The following is an 11,817-nucleotide window of genomic DNA, read 5'->3' as shown; positions in this document are numbered from 1 at the left end:
TATGTTTAACTGCACTCTGGCGCTGTAAGGAGTATTAACCCAACAATTTTGGGAATTATGATGGTATGCCTCGTGTCATTTACACTGTCTCTGTAAAAAAAAACTAAGTATTGACATTTGGCGGTAGAATATCAGATCGTACCTAAGTCTTAATACGCCTACCAAGAAAGTCGTATATTATAAATCATAAAAAGTAAATTAAAACTCACTGGCTGTTAATGATTTCGTGACGATTTGAGCTAGCGTGTTAACTTAACAACCGATATGTCGTCACAACAGCCTTGGTCCTCATTTTGTGAACGTTAAGCAAACGTAAAAATAACCTTAAACTTAATTCGCCTGAGATTTATCATCAGAATCGCCATTCAATATTATAATGTAGATTTTATTCAAAAATTTCACACAGCTATTAGAAAATGGCTGTAGACGCGGCTTCACCTGCGACGAATTCGTGTAATACACGCATAAATCAACTTATTACCGCTTTTCCTCTGACTTTACAAATAGCAATAATTTAGACAGATCTCTATCGAAATCGATTCAGTAGTTTCCAAGATTGTCGATTAAAACTATTTTTTTTCCTTATAATCTTTATAATTAGTATAGACTATCTTCACGTATGAAACAAAGTCGCTTCCCGCCGTTTGTACACTTGGATCTTTTATACTGCGCAACGGATTTTAATGCGATTTTCATCAATAACTAGAGAGATTCAAAAGGAAGATTTTCATGTATAATACATACATGTTATAGGAGAGAAAAACCAAGAGTTTTCCTTATCGTACCCGAACGAAGCTGGCCCGGGTATCTAGTATAAGATATATTTAATTTAAATTAAAACGAGACGCTACTACGTTAATAACATACATTTTATTATTTGAGAACGTAATGTTTAAGTAACCATTATTAGCACATACATGCCAAAAAGAATCTATATGCTTATTCACAGTACAAGATTTGCACAAAATTTACATCATCTATTCTTGAGACTTGTAAAATACCTAAAGAGAATGATGTCGACATAAAAATATACTTTATTCAAGTTGGCTGTTACTTTTATATCGATATTTTACAAGATTAACTATAAAGCCTACTGAAATTACCTATTTGAAATGTGTATACTATTGAGAAGAAAAGAAACGGTTCAAAGGTTTCTTGGAACTTATGGGACCACTGCTTCAATGCAAGTTGATAGTTTTACAAAACGCCATAAGGAAACCTAGATTTTTATCTATCACGTGTAGAACTATTAGTTCCTGGATTGCAAGGCAAGAATTGAATACTTAAAACTAAATTAAGCACATATAAATTCAGTAGCGCTTGTCTAAGTATGAAGCCGGAATCTTCGTTTAGAAATCAACTCCTCGAAATAGTTACAGTTTTGAAAACATTTTCGAACAAGTTTTGTATCACAAACAATTTCCATTTTTATGCTGATTTTGATGATGTTGTTTATTTAAATGGCTACCCTAACTCAAATAACAATTGTCTAATAAAAAAAATATTACATCATTATTTTACAAGCGAATTTGAATAAAGTATATTTGTAACTTTTATTGTGCTGAAAATAAAAATAAAGTTATATTTTAATGATATTATGAAAATGTATTTCCAAAATATGTCCGTGAAACTATGATTATTAAAAACTATTTGCTATAGTTGCACAACAAATAGAGAAAATGACACCGCAGTAATATGACCTTGGGGATCATTTTCATTTTCAATAATCTATCAGAATGAACATGATATTCTGCACTTACACAAAATACATGATGATGTTCAGCGTGACCTCATTATGTGATGACTGAATTAATTTAAGTTTTAATTATAAGTTTTTGTTGTTTTATTTATACTAGATTTTATGAATCAATAAAATTATGGGTCAGGCATATGTTATGTGCATAAATATTTTCACTAAATATATCAATAACTAAAACACCTTTTTGACAGCTATGTAATAATCACCTCTTATGTCATTCAATTATTAACAAATAAGTTGATACGCCATTTTGATACGTATATCCTTTAAATCTTATAATAAATGTCGCATATTCTGACATTTTCACCCTCAGCGATGAAATTTGTGTATCGTGTTATAGAAAAACTCTAAAAAAACTCAATCCTATAATATCAGAAAAATATTCTAAAATTGAAAATTGTTATCTCATTTAAAGGTCCCAAATATTAAAGATATTGACGGTTTAAGAAATATTCATTATTCCTTATACGTCATAAACATTAGATTCTTACTATCGGGGCGAGGTAACATTTCACTAGCCACAAAGACTAAAGCAAGGTCTTACAAAAGAACACTGCAGAACTAAATTATAATTTACAACTAAAAATCCCTTTAGCATCCCGTTTAAATAATATATCAACTGATTATGTACAATATTGCGATCACTTCGATTAAAAAATTAATAATCATAAGAAAATCCACCTGAAATATTAAAGTTATTAAAAGCAGCTGTTCCGTATGATAAACAAACATTATTATTATAATAAATCCAGCGCTTTGTTATACGCCGTATTCTTAAAACAGCAGTTAAATTCGTCTTACGGTCTTACGCGTCATAATTCAATTTGCGCGGAATACACGATAAGTGCGCTGCGTCACACAGACTAAAAATAAAATGACATTTCATCTTTAAATCAATTAGTGCTCCTTCGGGAAACCCATTTCAATAGCTATGATACGGTGCAATTAACGGGAAAATAACAGTTTAAATGTGCAATCTATGATTAAAAAAATATATTTTACTTAATCTATTTCTTATAATTCTAGCCTAAAAATATAGGTCATATTAAGTAGAAATTTAACACGTAAAAAGTAACATTGAAAAATTGGCTTTAGTCCTTTATAAGATTCACAAAAAATATATATAATCACATTTATACATTTGTAAAAATCCCCGGTGGCAATATATAGATTTTTATTCTAATTTTAATTATTAAAAACCTCTTTGGCGATTTATAAATAATGTTTAGCATCATAGATATTGAAATAATTTCTTGTTATTAAATACCTACTATGATTATTTAAAAAAAAATCTTATAAACCGATAAAAATATCCACCAAGATAATATATATATTTTTTTTATTTATTGGGACAAGACTTGCTCATAAGTAAAAGGTTTAAATTTCGAGCGTGTTAGCCAGTGAAGTCACCAATCAAGCACGAGTTAACGTTATCACAGGAACAGTCACCGACCTAATATATTTTTAATTACTTTTTGTTGGAACATGTATGGTAAATGTCTTAAATTGACCAATTAAACATTACAAAATGTCTTTTTAGTTTAACTTTTTTTAAGACATTTAATATTCTGTTTTATTTGTATTATTAAATGTAATTTGAAATTATATATTATATGAATTTAAAGGTTAAGTCATCATGCGTTATCAATATCAGCTGCTGGTCTATCGTCACCTTAACAGTATCAATTTATCTGCTAACGCACTGACTCTCAGATAAATAAGTTATATAATTGTCATACATTTTATAATAAATACACTTATAAGGTTAAAATTATAACTTTTCCTTAAAATTAGTGCAAATATAATTCACGTATCTTGTGCCTGACTCATATTCTTAGTTAAAAATATATTCAAATGGAGTGGGTTTATATTTATTTTACTAATTTTACATTTACGCTAGTCAATAAAAATGTATAATTCTGTTACATTTCATCATTAAAAAAAAAACAATATTTTGGCGCTCTTTTAAACGTCAATTGGTGTTTGAAAAATATTGTCATTTGTCACAATTAGATTTTTGTAAAATGTGTGTCAATGTAATTATTACAATAATAAACTTGTTTAAAAATATTTTGTATAATATATTAAGAATAAAAAGCCTTTATAGTTGTATTGTTGTGCATGTTGTACTAATTGTATTAGTAATTAATAAACGTATAATAATATATTAATTGATGCTTGCCTTATTTCGGCTTAGCATAGCATTCAATACAATTTTGCCGACTGTCTTGAATACAAAGTAATCTGAAGCTGTTTGACAAGAAGAGTCGTAATCATTTGTAAAACCACACTAAAGGAAGAGATATCAGCATATTATGCAATGTTTTTTAATTGTTACATAGTGTAGACATTTTTAGAGCGAGCGTAGAGCAATGTAATTAATATTATATTGGAATAACTTACAAAAAGCCCAAACGTATGTACTTAATTAAAGTTTCTATTTTAAATAATGTAATGTGTTTATAAAATCTAATTAGTTTTTCTCATACTGTATTTTATATTAATCAATAATAAGTATGAATGGCTGGGGTTGTTTCCCGTATATAAAGAGCTAATTTTAGCTTATAAGTTATAAGTAAGCTAAATATCTGTCTTCCAAAATAAAATTCCTAGTAAATTAATTTAATTTGACATACCTAATGCGTAGAAATAACTATGTAGATGGATGTTAGGGGCTCTGCTGATTAAATGTATATTTTATGAAAACGTTGTTTTATTTCCCCATTAAGCTTACGGTGTGTTTAAAAATAATTTATTATTAAAAAACCTACTTGGTTGGAAAGACTGTAAATTAAAAAAAAAGTCTATAAATGCGTTTCCATTGTTTTTAATTGTTTTGATTGTTTAATAGAAAAATATCTTTGATAATTTATAAATGATGCATATCACGTTAAACGACTACGATTATATTTTTACACTTTTTAATATTATTTTCTTAAGAGTAAATCGATAATACTAGTAATTCCAGTATCGTAAACTATACACAAAGAGTAGGTGTGAAGTATATGCGCTTTTGTTTTAACATGCAGAGTACCACTGTCAAAATAGTATAACCTCATTTGTATGGAATTATTTCTGAAATTGTAATCATGACTAAGCCTTAAAAAATATTTCGTTACAGTTATTTAAAACGAGATATCTGCCACGTTTTTTTAATTTTACTTGGTGGTGCTCGATATTGTGACATTATCTACGAAAGTCTTGTTCACGAAACTGATTTATTTTGATTAAAAAAAATTACTTCAAAATTAACTAACTTTAAATTAACTTTTAAGTATAAGTATTTATTGAAATTTAATTATATATTTAAACTTTTAACATTTTTATGATGTTGTTTATGATTTTAATACAAAACACTGCAACGTGTAAAATTAATTACCGTGCTACACGTGGGATGTCTAAGGACAGCATTTTGTATACCTTTTAACTATTATCTTTTTTTCAAATTAAAACAACAGCGTACTAATATAATTACTATACATATGTATAGTACGACACAACTTAGAAGTAGCATCAGCAAATTCAATAAAACAGATTACTGCCAATTTACACAACCAATATAAATAGCTCTTTATCGCGCCATTCGACGCTTTTCGTCGCTATAGATTCTCGCGTCAGTGCAACCCGAGAAAGCGAATGCATGTAAATCGACGCGTCAAATGCACGAATATATTAGGTCATATGATATTACAAGTTATCGCGTTTGTGTAATGATCATATTCACGTAAGAATTTGGGATACCGTACTTAATTCGGATGTGATCGATTTTACGATTTTTTCCGCTGCTACACCTAAGTTGTGTCGTACTATATATACTCAGTTACATGAAATCACACTGTTTTGATGTTATGAATCGCGCGTACCCGAATAAATATTAATAAAACCCGACTTATACTTTGGGTCAACATGACTTTATCCGTAGAAATGAAATAATTTGAATACGTAGGGAAAGATAAATCTCGAACTCGGAAATTCAGTGCGATGTCAAAAGGACATCACTGATGGCACTTTTATCAAATAAAGTTTAGTTACTATTCAACAACGAAGACCACCACTTGTTATGTACTAATTGTAATAATTTATTATTTTCATAAAATACTAAGCTACACAGAATACTTGTGTGTAAATCATGTTCTTAATTCAGGTTTGAAATAGGAATTTTAAACGCAAATAAATATATAACGAGGAATCAGGCTTCAGCTCGTCATCAGATATGATGTCATGTGTTCTAACGTCAAACTCACGTTGCCAGTATGTAGGTTAAAAAATAAATAAATTTTAATTAAACTGTTTGACGCTTCGACATATATATGTTGATTATTTATTTATTAGATGGTTTGAACTTTATGGTTTTAATAACAATATATAAAATAATTTGTCGTATGTGCACCATTTGAGAACATTTATCGCTTTCGCCTTCGAGAAAAGAGCACACATTTCATATAGCCCGCGACTTCCAGTGCGTTTGAATTAAACAATGAAATATATTATTACTTCTTATTACATCAGCCTTCTGTTAAAGTCCTGTCAAAATCGGCCGTTCCAGAGTAGTCGGAACAGAGAGACAAACAAAAATTGTAAAAAATGTTATTTTGGTATAATTGGTACATTTAGAAAAAAAGCAACTATTTTAATATTAGAAATAGATGCTCCAATTTTATTATATGTACAGGATAACTATCAACAGAGCAGCAGTAACTCTCAAATATCACTCAACATCAAAATATGTTTAGTAATTTAGCCAGAAAGACATTTAGATTAATTTGGTTGCCATTATTTAAAGCAGGACTTAAAATATCAGGTAATAATTAAAAATGCATGAATATTATAAATATAATAATATTTATTCCTTTCGACAAGTCATTTTATATGAATTAACAAGATTGGTTCTTCAACAATTAAACTCTAAAATCACTGTCAAAATATTTACAGACTGTACTTTTTAAAAGAGATCTTTACACACTACTGGACTAATTATTTCAGAGTTTTATTTACAGGTGCTCTGAAAAGCATTAATCATGTAGTCAGGGTCAAAACTATACCCTAGGCGTCCTAGGTCACTAAAACGGGACCTAGGCGCGAGATTATGAAATCGGTCCAAAAAAACTTTGAGCGATGCTTTAGCATACATTTATATTTTTTATTTTTCGAGTTAATACAGTTAATGAGTTACCCTGTATTCCTTCCGTGGACCGATTCCATCAATACGCTCTGTTCATCCGTTAAATACTGCTTTTGGTTATTATTACATAAATAAAACTTTTTCTTTATTCAATATATTTACATTAAATACGAAATAATAGCGAATTATAATCATAATGACGAATGAATTTGCATTGCAAATTAACTTAAACGATATTGTTTTAATTTTAAGTAATTAATTTTTACAATATAACTATAAAATGTTTTGGTTTATTGTTATACGTTAACTAACGAAAGATATTCCTAATAATGTATCATGAATTATAAGCGAAGCACGTGAAAGATAGATCGAACCCACGATCTTTAGTTAACAAACCAAGTGATTACAGTTGGACAACCAAGTGCTGTGATAAAAAATTGAAGAAATTTCATCATTTCAAGTTTATTACTACTCTTGGATCGACGCTATCTTTCGTTAGTCAACACATTGTGTATAAACAAAGAAACCTATATTGTTTTACAAAATAGAATCAACATTAACAAAATAATAAACGTTACATCGAATGCATAACAAAATATATCTCGTTTCGGACGAACAGAGCGTTTCAATAAATATCTAATTTAGATTCAGGCCGCGTCCGTTGCGCCGCGACTGTCGTTTACTTACATTCTTGTTCAATTCACAAATAAAAATAAACATCGTATCGGAGATACAGTTTCTACGCGATTTAATTGAGATTTCTTATCAAAATTAGTAAAAGTCGGTCAGACAGTAAGTTTGTAAGATGACCTTTCTCGGAAGAAAACCGATTCAGTAAAAATTGACAGCGTATCGTAGATTTAAAAGTTTGTCTACTTCAATAATGTTACTCTCGTTTCTCGCGGACGTCCGGACGCCTCAGTAGCGACAGTCGCGCGAGCGGGCCGCCCTCTCGCTGGCTAAGTGTTGGCGAGCGAACGCCGCGCCAGCCACGCGCGGAACCGAGCCCGCCGCGCCGCCGACAGACGGGCGCGCGGGCCGCCCCCTCGCTGGCTAAGTGTTGGCGAGCGATCGCCGCGCCAGCCACGCGCGGAACCGAGCCCGCCGCGCCGCCGACAGCCGGGCGTGCGACGCGCGCGCTAACGCCAGGCATCCCGCGCGGTACAGCTGCTGCGGCCGACACGCCACCAACCTATAGCGGAATTGTTCAACATCGTTATTGCGAATACAATTATAATTGACGTCCTCCATGGTCGGGTGGTGTGTACACCGGTTTTCATGGGTACGCCACTCTGAGGTCCCGGGTTCGATTACCGGCCGAGTCGATGTAGATTACCATTAGTTTTCTATGTTGTCTTCGGTCTGGGTGTTTGTGGTATCGTTACTTCTGATTATCCATAACACAAGTGCTTCAGCTACTTACATTGGGATCAGAGTAATGTATGTGATGTTGTCTAATATTTATTAATTTATTATTAGTGCCGTAATGATTTTAACTATTCCTTACCACCAACCACCCAGCAACCTTGGAAACTAAGATATTATGCCCCTTAATCCTGTCCCTTAGCCCTTTAAACTGGAACAACAAATACACCGACTTTCAGTCAGGATATATGTCCTGACTGACTAATTTTTTTTAATTCTAAATATTTTCTATTTATTATTTTTTTTTTTGAGCTGAGATGGCCCAGTGGTTAGAACGCGTGCATCTTAACCGATGAATGCGGGTTCAAACCCAGGCGAGCACCGCTGATTCATGTGCTTAATTTGTCTTTATAATTCATCTCGTGCTCAGCGGTGAAGGAAAACATCGTGATTCCTCACCTGCATGTGACAAATTTCATACAAATTCTGCCACATGTGTATTCCACCGACCCGCATTGGAACAGCGTGGTGGAATATGTTCCAAACCTCATCAAAGGGAGAGGAGGCCTTTAGCCCAGCAGTGGGAATTTACAGGCTGTTACTTACTACTTATACTACTTATATTTTTAGTATCGAGTACGATGCGTGGCAAGTCTGAGACTGACCGAATGGTGTTGGCGAGCGTGCACTCTGAGTGGTCGTGCAGGCGCGGCGGCTTGCGTCGGCGCACGGCGGGCGCGCACTCGGCGGCCGCGCTGGCCGTGTGCGGCGCGGGCTCGGCTCCCGCTCGGCGCGCGTTGCGTCGCAGGAACACGGGCTTGTTGCGCGCCGACGAATGCGCGCCGACCGCGTCCGGACGCGCGTAGCTCTCGGCGTACAGCGACCACGCCGCCAGACGCGACACTGTATCGCCGTTTGTCTCGCGGCTGCGCGACTAAGGGGAAAGGGACGACGGTTTAAATCTTACAAGGTAATTCAATTGCACTCTCCTGGGCGTCAGAAACCGACCGGTGTTACACACGGTAATTCAATTGAACTCTCCTACTACTAATTAACCGGCGTCAGTAACCGACCGGTGTTACGTGTGCACCGAGACATATCATTATAAGACTGCCAACTTCCTGAATTATTGTCACTCTCCTACTACTAACTAACCGGCGTCAGTAACCGACCGGTGTTACGTGTGCACCGAGACATATCATTATAAGACTGCCAACTTCCTGAATTATTGTCACTCTCCTACTACTAACTAACCGGCGTCAGTAACCGACCGGTGTTACGTGTGCACCGAGACATATAATCATAAGACTGCCAACTTCCTGAATTATTGTCGAGATACCTTTGCCAAAAATCCCAGTGAGATTTATTGACCGAGCCCGCGATACGAATTCGGGACACCGCGGGCATATTATATTGCAGGCATTCTCAAACCAAAGATTTATATTGTCGACATATAAACAAATATATTTATACAACTATTTATGGATATAGGTCCTTTCTCAGTGTTAGTTCAGTCAGTAGTGTGTATTTATAAAGTTATTCAAGGACAATAAAAGGATGTAAATATCAATATAATTACCTGGTTAGTGGGCGATAGTCTTGAGGAATCGTGGTGGGGAGAAGCGTGACCCTCACCCGCAGCCTCCAGTAACTCAAACGTCACTTTACAATCGTCACCGCCATACTAAAACAATAATTAATTAAGTTAATTTAAATAACATTTCTTAAGGGGTTGTCTATTAATCACGTGAGGCTTGAAAGGGGGGGGGGAGGGGTTTGATAAAAATCACGAAAATAACACAAGGGGGAGGGGGGGTGTAGTAAGATATCTCGTGTATTTATTTTTTCGTCTAGTGCGCGATTTTTAAACAAATATGGTCCTTAATTTCAGAATAAAATAAGATTATAGTTTATACCTGTATTTAAATTAAGATAATATTCAGAAAATTTTAAGATTCGTTGTAGGTACTAAAAATACACGTGATGTTGAGAAGAGGGAGGGGGGGTGGTCTTAACCTCACTACGTATCACCAATGGGGGAGGGGGGGTTAAAAAACGCCGACACTCACGACTCTGACGAGGAATGCCGTGTGGTGGGCGCGCAGGGCTCGCAGCGCGCGACGCACGTAGGCAGCCGAGCCTCGCATGCCGCGCGCGGCCAGCTCCGCAGCGCGAGACGACCAACTCTCCGACACGCAGTGCTGCAGCTGCGTTAACCACATAGGATTACACACATGTCTTGTAATCGATATGGAACATGACACACAATAGGCTATAGTAAGACACAAATTAGATGTAGCATCGGAAAATGCAATGGAATGAAAATAAAACCGATTACTGCCGATTTACACGACCAATAGAAATAGCTCCCTATCGCGTCATTCGACGCTATTCGTCGCTATAGATTCACGCGTCAGAGAAAGCGAGTGCATGTAAAACGACGCGTCAAATTGACGAATATATTAGGTCATATGAAATTACAAGTTATTACGTTTGTGCAAAGATCATATTCGCGTGAGAAATAAATATTAATAATTTGGGATAGTGTACTTAATTCGGATGTGATCGGTTTTACGAATTTTGCCGATGCGACATCTAAGTTGTGCCGTACTATACTTGACTGGTTTTTAAAATCGATTTTATATTATTTAGTGGAAGTTATCTCCGACACGCAGTGCTGCAGCTGCGGGACCACATAGCGTTACACACGTGTCTTGTAATCGATGTGGAACATGACAAACAATACTATAGTCTGTTCGCGTTAAGAATGCAGTGAGTTGTCATTGATTACCGGCACCTTTGACCAATCAAATCTTTTCAAGTTACAAAGTCAAGTTCACAATGAACAGGTAAAGACATAAGTTCGAACGTGATTGTTGTGGATTTAATTAATTATTAACTGATATTTTTATAATTTAAATTAAATTTTTATTATTATTAACTGATATTAAAAAAAATGAATACACATTACTTTGTAAAAATAAAAGTGCGAGAAATGCTGCGACCACGTCTTACAAGAAGGAATTGTCATGTGGGATTTAGATAATGTTATAGAACTCGCTGCATATTTTTTTTTATTATAAACACTAACGACGACAGTAATAATGTAAGTAATAGTGATTAAAATATTAATGACTTAATTTCGATTTTTTACGTTAATGTACCTTTTAAATTCATTACACTTAGTCTTTAAAACAAATATAATTTGTTGAAATTTTAACACAAATATACATACACCTTTACCCTTCTTATATATATATATGTATATATATATATATATATATATATATATATATAATATTTGATTGGTCAAACAATGACAACTCACTGCATTCTTAACGCGAACAGACTATAGGCTACTTGACTGGTTTTTAAAATCGATTTTATATTATTTAGTGGAAGTTAAGGAACTCAGTAAAAGTTGTGTTTTTCATTTCAAGTACATATTTGTCGAAAAATATCATATTAAAAATTCCATATTTAAATAGCGCGCGAAAACGCTACTCGGACAATATGGCGCTGCGATGGTGTCGGTGACGTTACTTTCTTTTATTTTAATCTGTAGTACATA

At 34.0% G+C, this 11,817-nt stretch overlaps 1 protein-coding gene across 10 annotated transcripts in view; it reads right to left on the bottom strand.

The window, feature by feature from the left end:
• Positions 1–6,582: 6,582 nt before the first annotated feature.
• LOC124541156 (paired amphipathic helix protein Sin3a) overlaps positions 6,583–11,817 on the bottom strand; it is a 43,780-nt gene continuing 38,545 nt past the window's right edge. For 8 of the 10 annotated variants that reach the window (XM_047119004.1, XM_047119005.1, XM_047119008.1 and 5 more), the window contains exons 28-31: positions 10,316–10,453; positions 9,826–9,930; positions 8,912–9,180; positions 6,583–8,073 (exon numbers count right to left, since the gene is read on the bottom strand). In XM_047119004.1, the coding sequence (XP_046974960.1) occupies positions 7,935–8,073; positions 8,912–9,180; positions 9,826–9,930; positions 10,316–10,453 (651 nt within the window). In that variant the 3' untranslated portion in view covers positions 6,583–7,934. Of the gene's footprint in view, positions 8,074–8,911; positions 9,181–9,825; positions 9,931–10,315; positions 10,454–10,875; positions 10,930–11,817 lie in introns of those variants that run through there. The other 2 variants (XM_047119006.1, XM_047119011.1) reach the window with 2 other exon arrangements.

Source organism: Vanessa cardui, chromosome 27 (assembly GCF_905220365.1).
Source record: "Vanessa cardui chromosome 27, ilVanCard2.1, whole genome shotgun sequence".
NCBI lineage: Eukaryota > Metazoa > Arthropoda > Insecta > Lepidoptera > Nymphalidae > Vanessa > Vanessa cardui.
Note: the sequence above shows the minus strand (reverse complement) of the source record. Positions and strands in the feature narration are given on the sequence as shown.